At 44.2% G+C, this 17,309-nt stretch overlaps 1 protein-coding gene across 1 annotated transcript; it reads left to right on the forward strand.

Moving 5' to 3' along the window:
* The first annotated feature begins 10,381 nt into the window (after window positions 1-10,381).
* LOC143736095 (uncharacterized) lies at window positions 10,382-16,897 on the forward strand. The gene is made up of 14 exons (XM_077226679.1): window positions 10,382-10,819; window positions 11,115-11,207; window positions 11,365-11,745; window positions 12,348-12,449; window positions 12,992-13,224; window positions 13,806-13,984; window positions 14,076-14,169; window positions 14,277-14,621; window positions 14,705-14,822; window positions 14,935-15,026; window positions 15,130-15,244; window positions 15,985-16,257; window positions 16,400-16,576; window positions 16,660-16,897. The coding sequence occupies exons 1-14, from the start codon at window positions 10,558-10,560 to the stop codon at window positions 16,845-16,847; spliced, it is 2,652 nt and encodes an 883-aa protein (XP_077082794.1). The 5' UTR covers window positions 10,382-10,557; the 3' UTR covers window positions 16,848-16,897.
* The last annotated feature ends 412 nt before the right edge of the window (window positions 16,898-17,309 follow it).

The raw sequence follows: 17,309 nt of genomic DNA on the forward strand, positions 1-17,309 counted from the left end.
CACACAAATAATATTTCATATGAATCAGATTTAATAATATTGTATTATAAAAGTTACTTACAGCATCCAAAATAAATGCAAATATGTAAAATGCAGCAGGAGCGGAGGGGCAGGGGGAAGCCCTCGGCGACGAGCAGGCACCGGAGGCGAGGTGGAGGCAGTAGCGGGCCGCAGGGGCAAGATGTGCCGGAACTGTTGGGCGCAGTTCTCCACCGCGTCGCCAAACAGCCCAACCTGGGAAATTGGGGAGTCCAGGAACCGAACCTTGTCCACATCCACCATATCAACCAGGCTGAACCAACGATGGCGCTCCTGGACCACTAAAATGGACATCGCCAGATCGATCGCGCATGCCACAACGCTTGTGCCCCAGAGGGCGAGGTCGGCTGCAGTGCGGAGCTCACCTACGAGAACATAAGTAAGAAGGCAGTTTACAAAGTATGGCCTTAAAAAGAAAAATATACCAGTGCAAAGATGGTCAACCAACACTCTCATGCAAGCTATGAGTACAAATCTTAGTGCTGCATGATATACTGAATCCAGCATTTTCAAAGAAGATTGATTTGCATGTATGTATAAAATATCACCATAATCCAGCATTGACATAAATGTTGTTTGTATGTTTTTCTTGTAGGCTACTAAAAGAGAAACAGCCTTTGTTTCTATAATAGAAACCCAACTTTACTCTTTTTTGTTTAAGTTTTTTTGTTAAACACTGTATATGCTGTTTGAAGGACAAATTTTGCTTTAAAAGGAAACCAAGATATTTATAGACTGATACTCCTTCAATTACTTTCTCATCTAGTTTAACAATTTGACAAGCATCTTTGTCAAGCAATCCGAAATTTAGAGGAATTAGATTATTCAACGATCATGAATTAATCAGACAATTTCTCTGAAAACCTCTCGGTTACGTATGTAACCCTCGTTCCCTGAGTACAGGGAACGGAGACGTGTCGTCGGGGGAGTTCCCTGACGAATTGGGATCCCTTTCGTCCTGGGAACTCCGACGTGTCATCGGGGGAGTTCCCTGACGAATTGGGATCACGCTAGGGAGCCAATTGTCTTCGAGAGAATTAAAAACGAGCCAATAGACATTGGCATGCAAGATTTGCATTCGACGACCCGCCTACTAGCGCGGGTATTAAAGGCGGAAGTAAACATTGCGCAATGCTTTTCGCTGAGGAGCCGAACAGTGTCCAGTCCTCCACGAAGGTACAGCAACATGGCGAAGGGACGACAGGTCTCCGTTCCCTGTACTCAGGGAACGAGGGTTACATACGTAACCGAGACGTTCCCTTTCGTCCTGGGAACTCCGACGTGTCGTCAGGGGAGTTCCCTGACGAATTGGGATCCCTAATAAAACGGCATGGTGCTGGCCCCTTCCAGCGCCCGGCTAAGCTACCCTGCAGCAGTTTCTTGAAATAAGTTGCGGGAGCTAGCACGGGAATCACACTGCTGTTCCGCAAGACCCGCACAGTGGATATTGGATAATACTGGGAAAGCGTTCCCTCAAGAGAGGAGGGAATGCTGCGGAAGCCCCAGCCTGACTGAGGAAGGCCAGGAATACACATATGTACTAGCCCGAAGGAACAGTGAAACATATGGCAGTCCCTGAGGTAGTCCCAATCCAAGGGAAGTGGGAGCGTACTCAACAGGGATGACGAACGAGTCCGTCAAGGGGAAGATACGGCTGAACTGCATGTGGCATCATGGGTCACAATAGAGACCACTGGAGCACCCAGTCTACAAGCAACTCCTTACTAGAGGTAGCAGACCTGGTGCCGGGCAGTCCGCCGCACCCAGCACCGAGGGGTGAAGGAGGAACTCACAAGGCTCACAGACGTAGGGCGCCAACGGACCAAAGAACGCACGTATCCGCTGCCTACCTGGGAGGACAAGGCTCAACCAGAGACTCATATGCTCAGCTGATAGCATCCCCTGACCAGTGGGCTAATCTCTGCTTGGAGACGGCCTTCCCCTTCTGCTGGCCTCCGTAACAGACAAAGAGCTGATCTGATGTTCTGAAGCTTTGCGTTCTGTCAATATAAACCCGCAGGGCGCGGACGGGACAGAGAAAAGCCAGGGCTTGGTCTGCCTCCTCCTGGGGCAGCGCTTGCAGGTTCACTACCTGGTCCACGAAGGGAGTGGTAGGAGCCTTGGGCACATATCTGAGACAGGGTCTCAATACAACATGAGAAAGGCCCGGCCCGAACTCTAGGCACGATTCGTCGACCGAAAAAGCCTGCAGATCCCTGACCCTCTTGAAGGAGGCCGATGCTAAGAGGAGCACTGTCTTAATCGACAGAATATTAAGCTCTACTGTCAGCAAAGGCTCAAAGGGAGGACTTTGAAGAGCTCTAAGTACCAGAGCAAGGTCCCAAGAGGGTACAGAGTGCAAAACACGAGGTGGATCTCCTGGCACCCTTAAGGAATCTGATGACCAGGTCGTGCTTCCCGAAGGACTTACCTTCTACTGCATAGTGATGGTGTCTACCAGTGCCTGTGGTAGACCACCTAGAATCTCCGCGTCCCGTCCAGGGACCAGACATGGAGTTTCCAGAGGTCTGGATGCGGGTGCCATAGAGCAGTGGTTCTCAAAGTGGGGTCCGTGAACGATAGCCAGGGGGTCCGCGAAATAATTTATAACAGCCTACCGTTTTTCCATGACTATAAGTCATGTTTTCTTTATCATCTGAAAACTTGCTATTTATTCCAAAGTGACTTATCGGCCTAATGCATTTAATGTCAAATAATAAAAAAGTATGCTTTTAAAGGTTTCTATAGATAGATAATCTATCTATATTTCTTATGCCTGTGCGTCAAGTATTCGCTGTGTTTTGGTCGTTTTTTGGGCACGCGCGCCAGAAGGAGACAGAGACGGCAGAACCGGCATCCTGTTGTTTTTTTTGTTTTTAAAAGGCATGGCATTTTGTAGTCATTTTTAATGTACACACAAATAAAAAATTGACATTTTGCCGTTTTGAATGATGTACTCTTATCTGTATGACCATAAATAAGAGTATTCCTTTGTTTCCACTGCATAGGAAACAATCCAAGTGTTCGCGCCGGCGTCTCGCGTGCGCGCACAATAGGCTATGTCAATTCTAGCACTGCTAATTTTACATCAAAACCTATTAATTATCAAAATAAAATACTCACCGAACTTATAAAAAGTTCTGCCTAATTTAATTTGTCTGTTGTGCACTATGAAGGCAGTGACGGTCAATCATTATACCGTCGACTTGCTGTTGTTCCAATCTCATTTCTCCACATGTGAAGATGCTGATACGTGCAGGTCTGGACCTCTGTAATTTTTTTAATGTGTAGCCTATTATATAATGAAAGTTTTGAAATAATTGCCTAATATAAACTCTAATTTGGCGCTGCAAGGATATTAAACATCGCGATGATAAACTGACCTTCTCATCTGAGCGGTTTCAGCAGACTACCAGCGCTCGTCAATGTCAAAATGCGCATTTCCGCATGACGCTTCAGTTATTCGGCCATAAAGTGTGAGTTAAGATGTAGGCTAAACAAGATCTAGACACGTGGGAAATTAATGTGGGAAAAAATAAATACTCTGAACCCCAAGTGAATTTACACAAACTGAGAAAGTCAAAAAGCATTACTTTGTTCCCCGCTCTCCCAGCTACAGGTCAAGAGAAGCTTACTGTGTCCAGGATGAAATTAACATTATTTTTTTTAGCTAATTACAGTGGATATAAGCTCAATTTAACAACACAAGCACCTATTAAACATAATTTGCCATTATTACTGTACTATAGGCCTACTATTTGTGTACCTCGAATGTGTTCAAATATTGGAATTTAACATCTTTGCAAAATAATCCTTGAAACATTTCTCATTTAAGGCCATTCCTGTTTGGAATATGTGATTGTGTTTTGATGTGATGTGAACAATAATCTTATACATTCTGCATTTCCATTTTGTATGTGGATCATTCATTGTAAAATTTAAACTGTCATCTACTTGACAAAAAATGTATTCCACTGACATGCTTTTAAAGCTATAGTTATCCCATTTTTTGGCCTTAAAAACACCTTAAAATGCATGTGTAGATCAAGAAAATCTAAAATTCCTCGGGGGGGCGGGGGCGGGATCTGGACCCCCTAGCAAGATCACTTTTGGCACCTCAGTACACTATTTAGAAAACCCTGCATACGACCCTGGGTGAAGACTATTTGTGTCAAAACATTTCATTAAGCCTTCCCACATTAACTTTGGGCTCAGTCACTGTTATAAATATGAGGGGGTCCTTGGAAATATCTTTCCCCCGTAAGGGGTCCCTGGCTCCAAAATGTTTGAGAACCCCTGCCATAGAGTGCCCCGTCTCTGAGAAAGAAGGTCCTTCCTCAGAGGAATCGGACAAGGAGGGGCTGTCGCGAGGAGCATGAGTTCCGTGAACCAAGTCCTGGTGGGCCAGTATGGCGCCACTAGAAGGACCTGCTCCTCGTCCTCCCTGACCTTGCACAGAGTCTGTGCAAGAAGGCTCACTGGGGGAAACGCATACTTGCGCAGGTCCCGGGGCCAGCTGTGAGCCAGGGCGTCCGCGCCGAGGGTCCCTTCGGACAGGGAGTAAAACCACCGGCAATGGGTCGTGTCCGGAGAAGCAAACAGGTCTACCTGAGCGACTCCGAAGACACTCCAAATCAGCTGGACCGACTGGGGATGGAGTCGCCATTCTCCTGGCAGGGGAGGCAGCCGTGAGAGCTCGTCTGCCACACGGTTGAGCTCCCCTGGAACGTGAACGGCACAAAGCGACCTCAGGTGCTTCTGACTCCAAAGGAGGAGGTGGGAGGCGAGTCGCGACATACGGCTGGAGCGTAGACCACCTTGATGGTTGATGTACGCAACGGTCGCAGTGCTGTCCGTACGGACCAGTACGTGCTTGTGTCTGAGAACCCCTTTGAGGCGACGCAAGGCTAAGCGTACTGCTTGCAACTCTAGGCAGTTGATGTGCCAATGCAGTTGAGGCCCCGTCCACAGACCTGAAACTGCATGCCCGTTGTACGTGGCCCCCCACCCGGTGGCAGAGGCATCTGTGAAAAGCACAGCATGCCTGGAAACCTGGACTAAGGGCACTCCGACCCGTAGAAACGCAGGATCCGACCACAGGGAGAAGGTTTGGCGACAGTACCGGGTTACTTCGACCCGGAACGTGGCGCTGTGCCACGCCCACCTCGGGACTCAATCGTGTAGCCAGCGCTGAAGCGGTCTCATATGTAACAGGCCGAGCAGCATGACTGCGGCTGCGGCTGCCATATGCACCAGGAGCCTCTGAAATTGGAACCTGAGGCAGGTGAGCACTGACTGGACGCGTTCCTCCGTGAGGCGCGCAGTCTGGGCGACCGAGTCCATCTCCATACCGAGATAAGAGATCCTCTGCACGGGGCAAAGTTTGCTCTTGTCCCAGTTGACCTGAAGCCCCAACCGGCTGAGGTGCCGAAGCACCAAGTCCCTGTGATCGCACAACACATCTCGCGAGTGAGCTAAAATGAGCCAGTCGTCGAGATAGTTGAGAATGCGAATGCCTTGTTCTCTCATGGGAACAATGGCCGCCTCCACGACTTTCGTGAAGACACGAAGGGTAGGACTTTGTACAGATACGCTCGACCCTCGAAAGCAAACCGTAGAAACGGTCTGTGTCGAGGAAGAATCGAGACGTGAAAGTACGCGTCCTTCAGGTCAATCGCTGCAAACCAATCCTGGGGACAGATTCATTCGAAAATGCGCTTCTGCGTGAGCATTTTGAACGGGAGTTTGTGCAGGGCCCGATTCAAAACTCGCAGGTCCAGGATTGGCCGTAACCCACCGCCTTTCTTGGGTACAATGAAGTAGGGGCTGTAAAACCCAGACCTCATCTCGGCAGGAGGGACCGGCTCGATTCCGTCCTTCGCCAGCAGGACATCGATCTCTTTCCGTAAGACAGGGGCATCCACCGACCGCACATGGGTAAAGTGGACGCCCCTGAACTTGGGAGGCCGGCGTGCAAACTGAATTGCATAGCCTTACCGAATGGTGCGGATGAGCCATCGGGACGGACCCGGAAGCGCTAGCCAGGCTTCCAGATACCGTCCCAACGAACCCACTCGGACCACCGGCGTACCTGCGGAGGGGCAGTGACGGTGGAAGACAGGGACCCGGCTCTGGTGGCATCGTAGCGACCGAGAGCGGGGTCTGGGTGTGCTTGACACCAACCTGCTTCCACCGAGGGGCAGACGGCAGAGACGGCTCGTGGGCGTTCTGCTGCGGACTGCCCGGTGGTGAGGGGAGGGGGAGAGACGAGGAACGAGGCCCTGCCTCCTCATGTGCTGGTCTCTGCGCCTCCGTGCCCAGCCGCAGACCGGAGTGACGCAGCTGGGGCTGCGTCACTGCTATCCGCAAACTGGGAAGAGGGGAACGGGGGTGTAACCGCTCGGGGGCAGCACACGCTGCCGTCCTCGCCCTCTTGGACGGGGGAGACTGTGTGCCCACCAGTCTCGGCCGTGGATGACCTGGAGGAGGAAGAAGAAACTGCTCTTTTTTTGAAAATGCGGAACAGAAACAAAAGTAAAAGAAAGATTTTCCGCCCGGCCCTCCCCCGGGGGAAGTAGGAGTGCAGGGGCACCCTCCCGAAGAGCAGCATCCGGATCCTCCACCAGGTCACCCGTCTCAGGGACGCTTCCCGCCCTTCCTTTTATGGGAATGGGCGGGAGGTGTCTGAGCGGGCTTGGCCGCCCACTTACGACCCGACCTCCGCCCTCCAGGGGTAGACTGCTGCCCTGAAGGAGGAGCGCCCGCAGGAGGGCGACCTTGGCGACGAGCAGACGGAGGCTCTACGGCCACAGAGGACGGACCAGCAGCAGTCCGCCTCCTGTGCAGGACGTGCTGTATCGCCTCCGACTGCTTCTGGGCGGTGGAGAACTCTTGGGCAAAGCTCTCCACCGCGTCGCCGAAGAGGCCCCCTTGGGATATGGGGAAGTTGAGAAGTATGTTCTTCTCCGCTTCCCGCATATCCGCAAGGGTGAGCCACAGGTGGCGCTCCTGGACGCCACCTGTTGCTTGAAGCGCCATCACACCAGCAACAGAGGATCCTTCTTCTTCCAAGAGGACTTGTTCTTTCAAAAATAACTCTGAAAACACAGCAGCTCAGAGAGAGAACACACTGGATGGCTCCGAAGCAAAAAGCATTGCGCAATGTTTACTTCCGCCTTTTATACCCGCGCTGGTAGGCGGGTCGCGGAATGCAAATCTTGCATGCCAATGTCTATTGGCTTGTTTTTAATTCTCTCGAAAGACAGTTGGCTCCCTAGCGTGATCCCAATTCGTCAGGGAACTCCCCCGACGACACGTCGGAGTTCCCAGGACGAAAGGGAACCACGGATTATCACGCCCTTTAATCTTATATTTCCTAAAAGGAGCATGCTTGTTTATGATGTCTAAAATAGTGATTTAAAATACTGCAACGCTATTTTGGGCTCCGGTATCAAATTCACCCTGGTCCAGTCACAAAGATTAAGATCAATAAAAAAAGCTTGTTCACAGAACGAGTTCATGTTTCTCTTAATTATAATACATGTTTTACATTTAGACACCAGCAATAATGCAGTGATCACTCATATCATTTGCAAAAACAGCAGCAGCTTTGTATTTCTGTGGCACATTTTTTAAAAACAAATCAAGGAGAGTAGACTTTTCATGATGTTTAGGATTTGGCCTAGTAGGCGTGTCTATAATTTGGGTCAGATTTGCTGAGTCACAAAAACTTTTAACTTGATCAGATGCAGGTGTTAGCCAGTCCCAATTTAAATCACCCATTAAAGCCAATTCTGTATATTTTATAGATGACGAACAATCAGACAATGTGTCCTTTGGCACAGAAAGAGGTCTATAGCATCCCGCAACTGTCAAAACCTAATTCTGCAGTAATTAAATTTTCAGCACTAGCAATTCAAATTGTCTAGGCACAGACTTGGATAATTGTACTGTTGCCTGCAAATTACTTTTTACATAGATCGACACTTCTCCACCTTAAGCACGACGAACAGTACGAAATAAATTATACCCCTCCCTATAAATAACTATCAGGAGTGGATCTACCCAGCCAAGTCTCAGATAACACCATAACATCAACATTTGTCGATTTGGCCCAAATTCTGACCATATCAATTTTTTTAATGGACTTCTCACATTTGTGTGCACGAAACCAATACCTGACCTCTTTAAAAAAATCGGCAGGAGTTGGGGGAGTTTGCAGCGATACCATATCAGTCACAGGACCTGGGTTAGTTTGCACATTTCCTGACATCAGCAACATAAGTGTAATAATACATTTCAACATGCATGTATTAAGACAGTGCTTTCTGCAATTTTTTATTTTATTTTATTTTTTACAGGCAATCTTTTTTTGAAAAGCTTTTTCATACACATGCTTACTTAGCTGGCATTAAATGAGGTAATGCACATTTTATTTGGATTATTTTTAATTTTTAATTTATGTTGATAATAATAATTTATTTAATTTTAATTACAGAGAAACTGAATTGCGAAAAAGGGTTTATTTTGATTTGCTTTGTTTGTATTAGTAGTGCAGCTGATACATCAGTGAGGTTTTATTCTTGTCTCACACACTCAGGCAAATTCATCACTCCATCATTACAGTATTGTATTAGGTTACTGCTACTGCCGATTAACTGTTTGCCCCTCTGACATGCAAAGGTGATTCTGTCCAGATGTGGTGAGAATATCTTTTTCCAACACAGTCTCACTCCCTACTCGTCAAATGTCTGACGCATGGCCAAGGGACCCTGGCGTCACTTTTTTGACGCACTGGGTATACCTTCGGCTTCATTTTTCAACGTGCGGGGCAGTCCCATAGACTTCTATAGAACTCAACAGCGTTGAAATTTGACGTCTTGGGTCGATCACCACACCGCAACCCGTTGTCTGCCTTGTGGGTCGAGACAACAATAAATAAAAATAAAAAGGAATAGGCTACCAAAATGATCTATGCCAGGGCGATTAAAATGGCGGCAGCCAGATAATTTTTATCTGGCCCTCCAACTGGTGTTTGATGTTTAAAAACCCTCGCAATCTGATATCAAAGTGCCCTCAAAAGTTTAGCGCGTTCATCAGCGGTGAGTTTAACAACGCACATGGTGTGCAACCACATTCAGCGGTGAGTTTAACAACACTCAACTGCAGGTAAAACGGCATTCAGAGGTGAGTTTGACCAAAGCAACGCTCAACTGCAGGTAAAACGTAATTAAAAGGTGAGTTTAACAACGCTCCAATGCGCGTGCAAGTATGCAGTTTAAGCGTTTTCTTCTCATAGGTAAGATCTAGAGCATGCTGGATAACGTATTTTTATCGGAGGTTTGTTGATTTTAATATGCTACGATTGTGTTCAATTAAGCATTTTTTAAAAATTATTATTTTTATTAAATCCTCTAAATGAATAACGCTGACGTCACCGTATGGGCGATCCCAAGGTCCATTGCGATTTTCCAATCGGTAAGTAGAAGGGTTAATTAATAGAGATGGATACTCTTCTTACATTTACACATCAAAAACTGTTGGATCAGGACAATAAATTGTGTTTAGAAACTTTAGATTTGTAAGGTGGTCCTTTTATGACGAGAAATGATAGAAGACATAAAAAATATAGCTTTCTGCACCAAATGTGCAGGCTAGCAAAGTTAGCTAATTGAATTCAAGTTCATTTTTGTCGCATATTATCATGTAAGGTACAATCATAGGGGAATGTAAGATTTTCATACTGAGACATACCGTGTTAGCTGTAATGTATGTCTGCGTTGGGATTCTTCTTGTTGTTGTGTGTCGTTGCTCTTTGCCCAGTGTTTTGTGCCCATTTATACACATGCTAGTCAGTGTAAATTAAATCAGTTAAATTAAATTAAAGAAATTAAATCAGTGTTAATTAAAAGCTAGTGTTCTAAACTACTATGACTGCCGAGGGAACTATTTGATAAAAAGGATCACAGGGAAAAAGTTAAAGAAATGTGTTTCCTTGTTAATACAAAAGTATAATTAATAACATAAACAGATTAAAAAATGGCACTGATTATCAGCCAAACTGGCATTTTGAATGGTTGGTATCAATATCAGACATGAGTGTCAAGATCAGTCCATACCTAGTGAGTTATTGTATTGTGAGTTTGCAGGCAACACCCAGCCCTACAGTATTCTGGCCTAATATTATAAGCACCCACAGACCTCCCCACCACAGCCCAAAGCATGGGCAAACTAGACCAACATTTTCTCAAGTTCTTAAACCTTTCAGTTATTTAGTATTTATGTAGTTGTATGTAGCATGATCTTCAAATCTGAATTTATTATCTTTCCCCTCTCTCAACAGGTTCCCTAGTCTCTTCATCATTTACTTCAAAACCTCAGCTTCGTTACAAAGCAAAAACAAAGGCACTTTTAAGAGCCACTTTTGTCTAGTTAATTGTTGTTAGTCTGTCTGGTTCTCTGTTGTTTTTGCTCTTCCCCCCTATCCCTTTAGTGTTGTTTTGTTTGTCCTTGTTCATCATGAGTGACAATTCCAATTTCAAACAGGTCCTTAATGAGCTTGATGAGCTTGTTGAACATTCTAAATTAAATTATGAACTCCAGATCTTGGAAGATTTCATCAATAAGATGCCGGGAGAACAGGAGGCAGCACCATCCACCATCCATCAACCAGGCCAGGAGGCAGCACCATCCACTAGCCATCAACCTGTCAGGTGGCTGAAGAGAGACAGTGATGGAAATGTTGTCTATGACAGACCGAGATCATCCCGAAACCAAACGGGTCAGTTTTCTTTTTTCAGTCATATTACTTAAAGGAGTACTCCTGTGATTTTTCACATATATCTAAAACGGAGATATAGATTGTTTTACCACTTGGGATTGAATACATGAATCAGTCATGTGTCTGGTATGAGATATGAGGTTTTTATTACATACTCATGATCATCCAAAGTGGTATAGACAACGAAATTGGGCCAATAAAAGTATGTATCATTGTGTGGAATAAAATTAGCTTGTCAAAATCTATGGAATTGTAATGCTGTAAAGGTTGATTTGGGTTTTATTTTCTGCTACAGCTAGTCACAGCTACAGTCGTAAGACTGGTTCTCATACTAGGATGTTGGACAACAGCTTTGAGATAACCAACTACTGTCCTCCTGATACTGTTGGTATGTTCTTTATTTTGTGTCTATTAGTTCATTATGTTTATAGATTCTAATAATTAGAATGTAAATTACATGTTTTTGCGACAGAATAACCGACAACATGTTGCACACTTAGATAGTGTAGAAAATTGTTTTTAAATATGATGTACTATTTTAACAGAGACTTTCCTTGAAGAGCTAAACCACTCACAGGGTGATGACTTGGATGATCAGGAAATGGCACCAGCACCACCACAAGCTTCCTCAGACTGGACTACTCGAAAAAGTCTCCTCTCAGAGAGGTGGGAGAAAGAGAGACCCTTTCTGGTGAATACCATGGTGGCACAACAAAATGTGAACACTCAGATCTGCCAACAATGTGGCAGCAGTCCAGCTGCTGTCCGTTGTCGTGACTGCCGACCACAACCATTCTTCTGTGCTGATTGTGATGTCAGTATACACCGAAACCATGTCTTCCACAACAGGGATGCAACAATAGCTGGATTCTTTCAGCCATTGCCTCCAACAACCTGTGTCGTGGAGAGGGCTCTTTCCCAGTGTGGTAAGCTGTATTTCTTTGAGTGTCTTATTTAGGGCTGCACAATTATTGCAATCATAATTGCAATATGATCCAACACAACTGCCTAATGGTAAAATCTTCAAATATCATTTGTGACATTTGACTTTTATATTCACGTCATCCTCCTTGACTGTGCAACTTCTGGTTGGTGGGTGTGTGAAGGGTACAAAAACTCTGATTGGTGAACTTCAATCGGTCAGTGGGTGATAGTCTTGTACACTGGCTGTGCTTACCTATCAGGGGTGGCACAAATTAAAGAGACATTTGGAATATTGAACTGAATCAAATCATATACATTCAAAAATCGTATTGGAAATGGTAATCGCTTTATCTGTCAGAAAAAGTGCAATTATATATTGTGCAGCCCTAGTCCCATTCTCAGTTTATTTAAATAACTTTACAGTATAATAGGCTTCACGAGAATTTTTTGAGTACTTTCTCTGAAACACACTTAATGACCTTTTATCTTTAAAGCTTTTCAAATCATTAATTAAAAAAGAAAAAGAAAATGATTGCAGAATACTTCCTAGCTAGTACATAGGATGATGCATGTCTTTAATCCCTGCATATGATGTGTCTTTCAGTGTGTATTGTGCCATTGGAGATGCCCAAAAAAATATGTAGTTGTTCTCCGGGATCGTTGAGTGTCAACACAGGAAAAGTTGTTGCTGTGGTTACAATGAATGGTAAGAATAAAATGAACTTAAGGGAACATTCCAGATCAAGTGGCTTTAGCGTCCATATCACATTCTGGGCAAAGTGCCCATAGGGACCTGGGTTGGACTTTAACCTGATTACACCCCATAGGGCTCTCCCACTCGCTTCCTGACACATTTCATTGTCCTATTTGAATAAAAAAAAAACAAGGCTTTGCTATTGGCTTTGTAAATGTGTCCTGATCTATTTCTATTCAAACGTTCCCTATAGTGGTCTGCGCTGGGCAGGATTTTCAGTCCTGCGCCCCCCCCCCCGTTCCCGCAATATTCTGTCCCGTTCCGCAATAATGTGTTTTAGTCCCGCTCCCGCCCGTATCTATAACCTTATGTGCATCTCCCGCCTGTGAAAGACCCAGGATAGGCAGGAGGGATGTTCAGTTTTGCGTTCTGTCTCACAAAAGAGGCACTTGACAAATGAGAAAGACTGCCAGATGTCTGATTTTAAGTTTTATTAGTTCTGAATGTACTACATAGGTGATAGTAATGTAGGCTACTTTTCCTGATTTTTCCAGGACGATATGATCTCAGTATGCCTGAGATGAAATGTGAGGCATGCAAAGCCACATGGAGCGCTGGAGTGGATGACTTAGTCCGTAATGACTACTGGCCTGCTACCCTTCACTTTTCCACTGTGTACGCTACAGATGTTTTTTGTTCTTATGAAGAATTGAAGATGGCAGCACCAGGACTGTCCTGCCAAGCATTCTTAAGAATGCTTGATCAACGAACAGTCCGCTTAAGCCGTGTGAGTATGAGTGGTGGGAATCACTAACAACTAGTACTAGTATTGATGTGTATCGCAGAATGACTATGGTGACATTATCAACACATTGATTATTATAATTGGAGCATGTTGATGAAATCAAAACAGTGATTCAGCTATACTCGATACATTGATAGAACATCATCTAAGATTCAAAGTCTTTGTTTAAAAACTACCACTCAGTAAAAAATCTAAATTCGTACACTAAATGTACAAAAGTATTGGAGCAATTTATCAACTCAATCACTCAAAACATTAGACCTGTGTATAAGATCAAGTAGTGATGTCACATCCTAGTCATGCAGTTTGCATTCAGAAAAAAACAAATAGGTCCATAAAGACATTGGTTAAGTTTGCTGTGGGAGTCTTTTTTTGGGGGGACTTTGGTCGTGATGTTTTTTGTCCATGACATACAAAGAGCCAAAAGATTTCCAATGATGCACTTGGCTGAGCGGCTGCCTGTGGAGGCTCGATGCAGGAGGATTTGGTGTCACCTTTGACCTTATTCACTTTAGTTAACTTAACTGTGAATTATGTTGACATGTTTTACTATTCTGAAACAGACTGGGAAGATCACAGCAGACAGCTTCAGAAAAAGCTTTTTGGAGTGGGAGGCTGTTAGATTTGAAGTGGATAAGATCTGCAGGGAGAAGCATTTTATCTGTCCTGCATGCACCCCAGACATGCTTGCTGTTTCTGTGGACGGAAATCGCAAGCACTACCGCTTTAAGAACGCAGCAAGGTACTTACAAAATGTGTGTAATTTGCAGTGTTGTTAAAGTAACCTTTGCTGTGTCATATTGAAGGTCAATGTGTACCTTTCTTTCATTTAGATCTGAAGAACAAGCCTTATTTGATGGCATCTTCATTGCAAAAGATGATGAAGTAGAACGATTTGTGGATTACATTCATTCCAACACCAACCATGTAAACTTGTTGTATAATATTTCTAAAAACACCACCAATAACATTTTACAGTTGACATTGTTTGGGTGAGTCCTGACTATTTATATCAACCTTTTTCCATGTTGTAGGTCTCTGGAAGAGGTGTCTGTGGAGGGGAGTGGTCAGCTGCCAGGGAAACTTCTCAGAGATCCTCTAGTAAAATTGATGAGGAGGGACTTGAGCTTGCGGTCTGTCGACATGGAGTTTTTCTCGGCGCTCTCAACATGTTCAGGGGAGAAATATATGCTTATCCCCTCTACCTGCAGAACAAGCTGGCAAATAAGTCAATAAGCTTTTTTGCCATGGATGTAACCTGCAAGTACTGGCCCTACCTCAACAAAGTGACAAAAAGCTGCCCGGAGCTCCAGCACCTTCTGGGCATGAAACCATTCCTCTCAGTGTTTCATGCCAAAGCCCATGATTTTAAATGCGAGGTAAGAAAACATTACCAGGTTATTAACTGTCCCTAAACACCTGCAAAGGTATGTTGGCAGCTTTTAAGTATTTTCTTCAATAGGTTAAATGGAGTGGAGCTTACCAGCAAGGGGCCGGATTGACACTTGGGGAGGAGGTTGAGCAGTGTAACGCCTTCCTCTCTAGGATTGCTGTGACCACGAAGCACATGTCCAAAGCAGGTAAGGTAACCACACACTGCACTACTTAGATTGAAAGTGTTACAAGAAAATTGTAGCCAGTGAGGGACATGTGGTACAACACAGATTCGTGTATTTTTTTTCTTTTTTGCAGGACGTACAGACATGCTCACACTGATGGCCATGCGCTGGAATCAGCAAAAGTTTAATAACTTGGCTGCTTCACTTGCCTGCCGATATCAGAAGGTAGAGATGAGTATTGTTATTTTCTTATATTGTAAATACCTTCTATTGTATATTTTTGTAGGTATAACATTTTTCTTTTGTTTCCTTTTTTTGTTATTTGAAGGCCACAAAACGCCTGGAAAGCCAACTTCAGGACCTGGAAAGCATGAAAATCCAGCTGGCAGTGACACAGGTTGAAGTTGAGGGCTGGGTCACTGATATTAAGGAGTGGGCAGAAGGTGATAGTTATACTATTATTTCAATGTCTCAGTTCTGCAGAATAATGGGAGACATGCTTCTGCAAGTAATTACTGTTTTAAAATGAAATCATACATACACTGTTTTCTTGGTCATGTACTTGTGCAATTAAAATGCCAAATTTTAGTATGTAGTGCATGCACACTGGAAATCATGTCAAAACAAAGTGCCCTGAAAGTACCTGAATGGTGCACAGTCCAAAAGTTGGAACATTGGACATTTCGGTCACACTTTATTTTAAGGTGTCCTTGTCTTGTCACAGTGTAATTATACATTTAAGTACAGAGTAATATTAATTAACTACATGTACTTACTATAGGGTTAGGGTAGGATTAGGATTTGGTTGAGGGTTAGTTACATGTAATTATGCATAATTTATTGTTATTACTATTTTAAGTTCATGTAACATATGTAACAAGGACACCGTAAAATAAAGTGTTTCCGACATTTCTTGCAGTTAGCGGATCCCATCTTGGCTACTTTGTCATTTTCTTTGGTACCCTGTTACATACTTCCTATACACGCTAATAAATATGAAATGATTATTGAGACTCACCTGTCCTTCCTCCAGGAGCTTTTTTTTTATAAAGAAAAAAAAAGAAGCAAAGAGGGATAATCCTTATGACTTCCCTGTGGCGTTCTGTGTTACACTGAGACTTAGCTCGTTTCAGTTACTGCCATGAAAATGTAAGTGAAATGTTTACACTTCTTTTCTTCTCAGCAACAACATCCCAAAAGAATGCCGATCTTGACGCGGTGACCAGTAGAATGGAGGTGCTGGTGGCCAGCATTAAAAGAAGGTCCCAGCGCCTTTACAAAGACACTGATGGCAGCAAAGGTCGGGCCCGGATTCGGCGCAAAATCAGAGAGGAGAAGGCCATTCTTAGCTCTGTCGTTGAAAAATACAACAGTATGGTTCCAGATACAGAAAGAATCGTCTTTGACATCATTCTCTCTGACGAGACAGTTTGGCCATGGCAACTTTCACATGGTGGTATGTACACAAATCTGTTGACAATTTTGTTTGATTCACATAGTGGCACAAAACCAATTATGCCTTATCCCAGATTATCTCAAATATTATTTGAAAAATAATCATACTTACAATTTACTTATTTTCCACAACTGTATCCCAGACGCTGTAGATTTGAAAACCAAGAGGAAGGCGTTTGATGTTGTGATGGCAATAAGGAGACTTGAGGAGGAGAAGAAGATTGTTCTTTCTGAGATGGCAAAGCATTGGAAATCTCTCTCCACTCGTGCAGACACACTCAAGGAGATGTCATCCCAGCTTTCCAGTGAGGCATTGCAAAGTACGTATTTAAGTAATGTGTTGTAATACTATACTCTACATTGTAATTTTTTTTCTGATAATTTTTTGTTTTACTCCCATAAGGTGAGCTGTGGGCTCTAAATGAAGAAGGGATCAAGGGTTTCCTCAGCTTAACTTTGAGAAAGAAGCAAGAAGTCACCAGAATGATGAAGCATGCAAGAGACTGTTATGCTCAAGTTTTGACTGGAACAAGTATGGACTTCCAGAATGATTGGGATGGATACGACAGTGATTCTGAACTGTCAGATTGAGGATTGTCAGTTTGAGGAGCTCTCGAAGTGATAAATGACCATTAACTCACTTTTGGTTTGATTTCTTATATTTGTCAGTGTTTCCTTTGTTTGTTTGTTTTTAGTAGTGGGGGCAGGTTCTAAAAAATCACCAGTTAAAGCTGCCGTCGGCAAAATTTTTTTGATCATATTCAGTGAAATCGACACTATAATCCGACAGAACAACATTAATAAAGTGGTTTTAGAAAAAACCCGAGCTTCTAAGTCCACCTACCCTTCTGGAGCGTGTTATTTGTTTTGCAAAAATCCACTGCTCCCGGATCATCGGGTCCAATCAGCGCAGGGGGGTGTGAGATCTGACTGTCAATCACAGGTCATGCACACGCCACCCCTCGCGCATGTTACAATCACATGCACACGCCTGAAGTTCGCCAGGGGTCCGTCAGATAGACATTCATGTTAATCCCTCGTCGTCGGATTAAG

The sequence above is a fragment of the Siphateles boraxobius genome, unplaced genomic scaffold, assembly GCF_051911475.1.
Source record: "Siphateles boraxobius isolate OS27281-9 unplaced genomic scaffold, OSU_SipBor_1 13, whole genome shotgun sequence".
Classification (NCBI taxonomy): Eukaryota; Metazoa; Chordata; class Actinopteri; order Cypriniformes; family Leuciscidae; genus Siphateles; species Siphateles boraxobius.

What these genes read in the sequence shown, in the direction of transcription:
- LOC143736095 (XM_077226679.1), top strand. Translation starts at nt 10,558, where the DNA reads ATGAGTGACAATTCCAATTTCAAACAGGTCCTTAATGAGCTTGATGAG. An exon ending in TTCATTCCAACACCAACCAT is followed by an intron (nt 14,170 to 14,276) that starts GTAAACTTGTTG and finishes TCCATGTTGTAG; the next exon opens with GTCTCTGGAAGAGGTGTCTG. An exon ending in GAAGCACATGTCCAAAGCAG is followed by an intron (nt 14,823 to 14,934) that starts GTAAGGTAACCA and finishes TCTTTTTTGCAG; the next exon opens with GACGTACAGACATGCTCACA.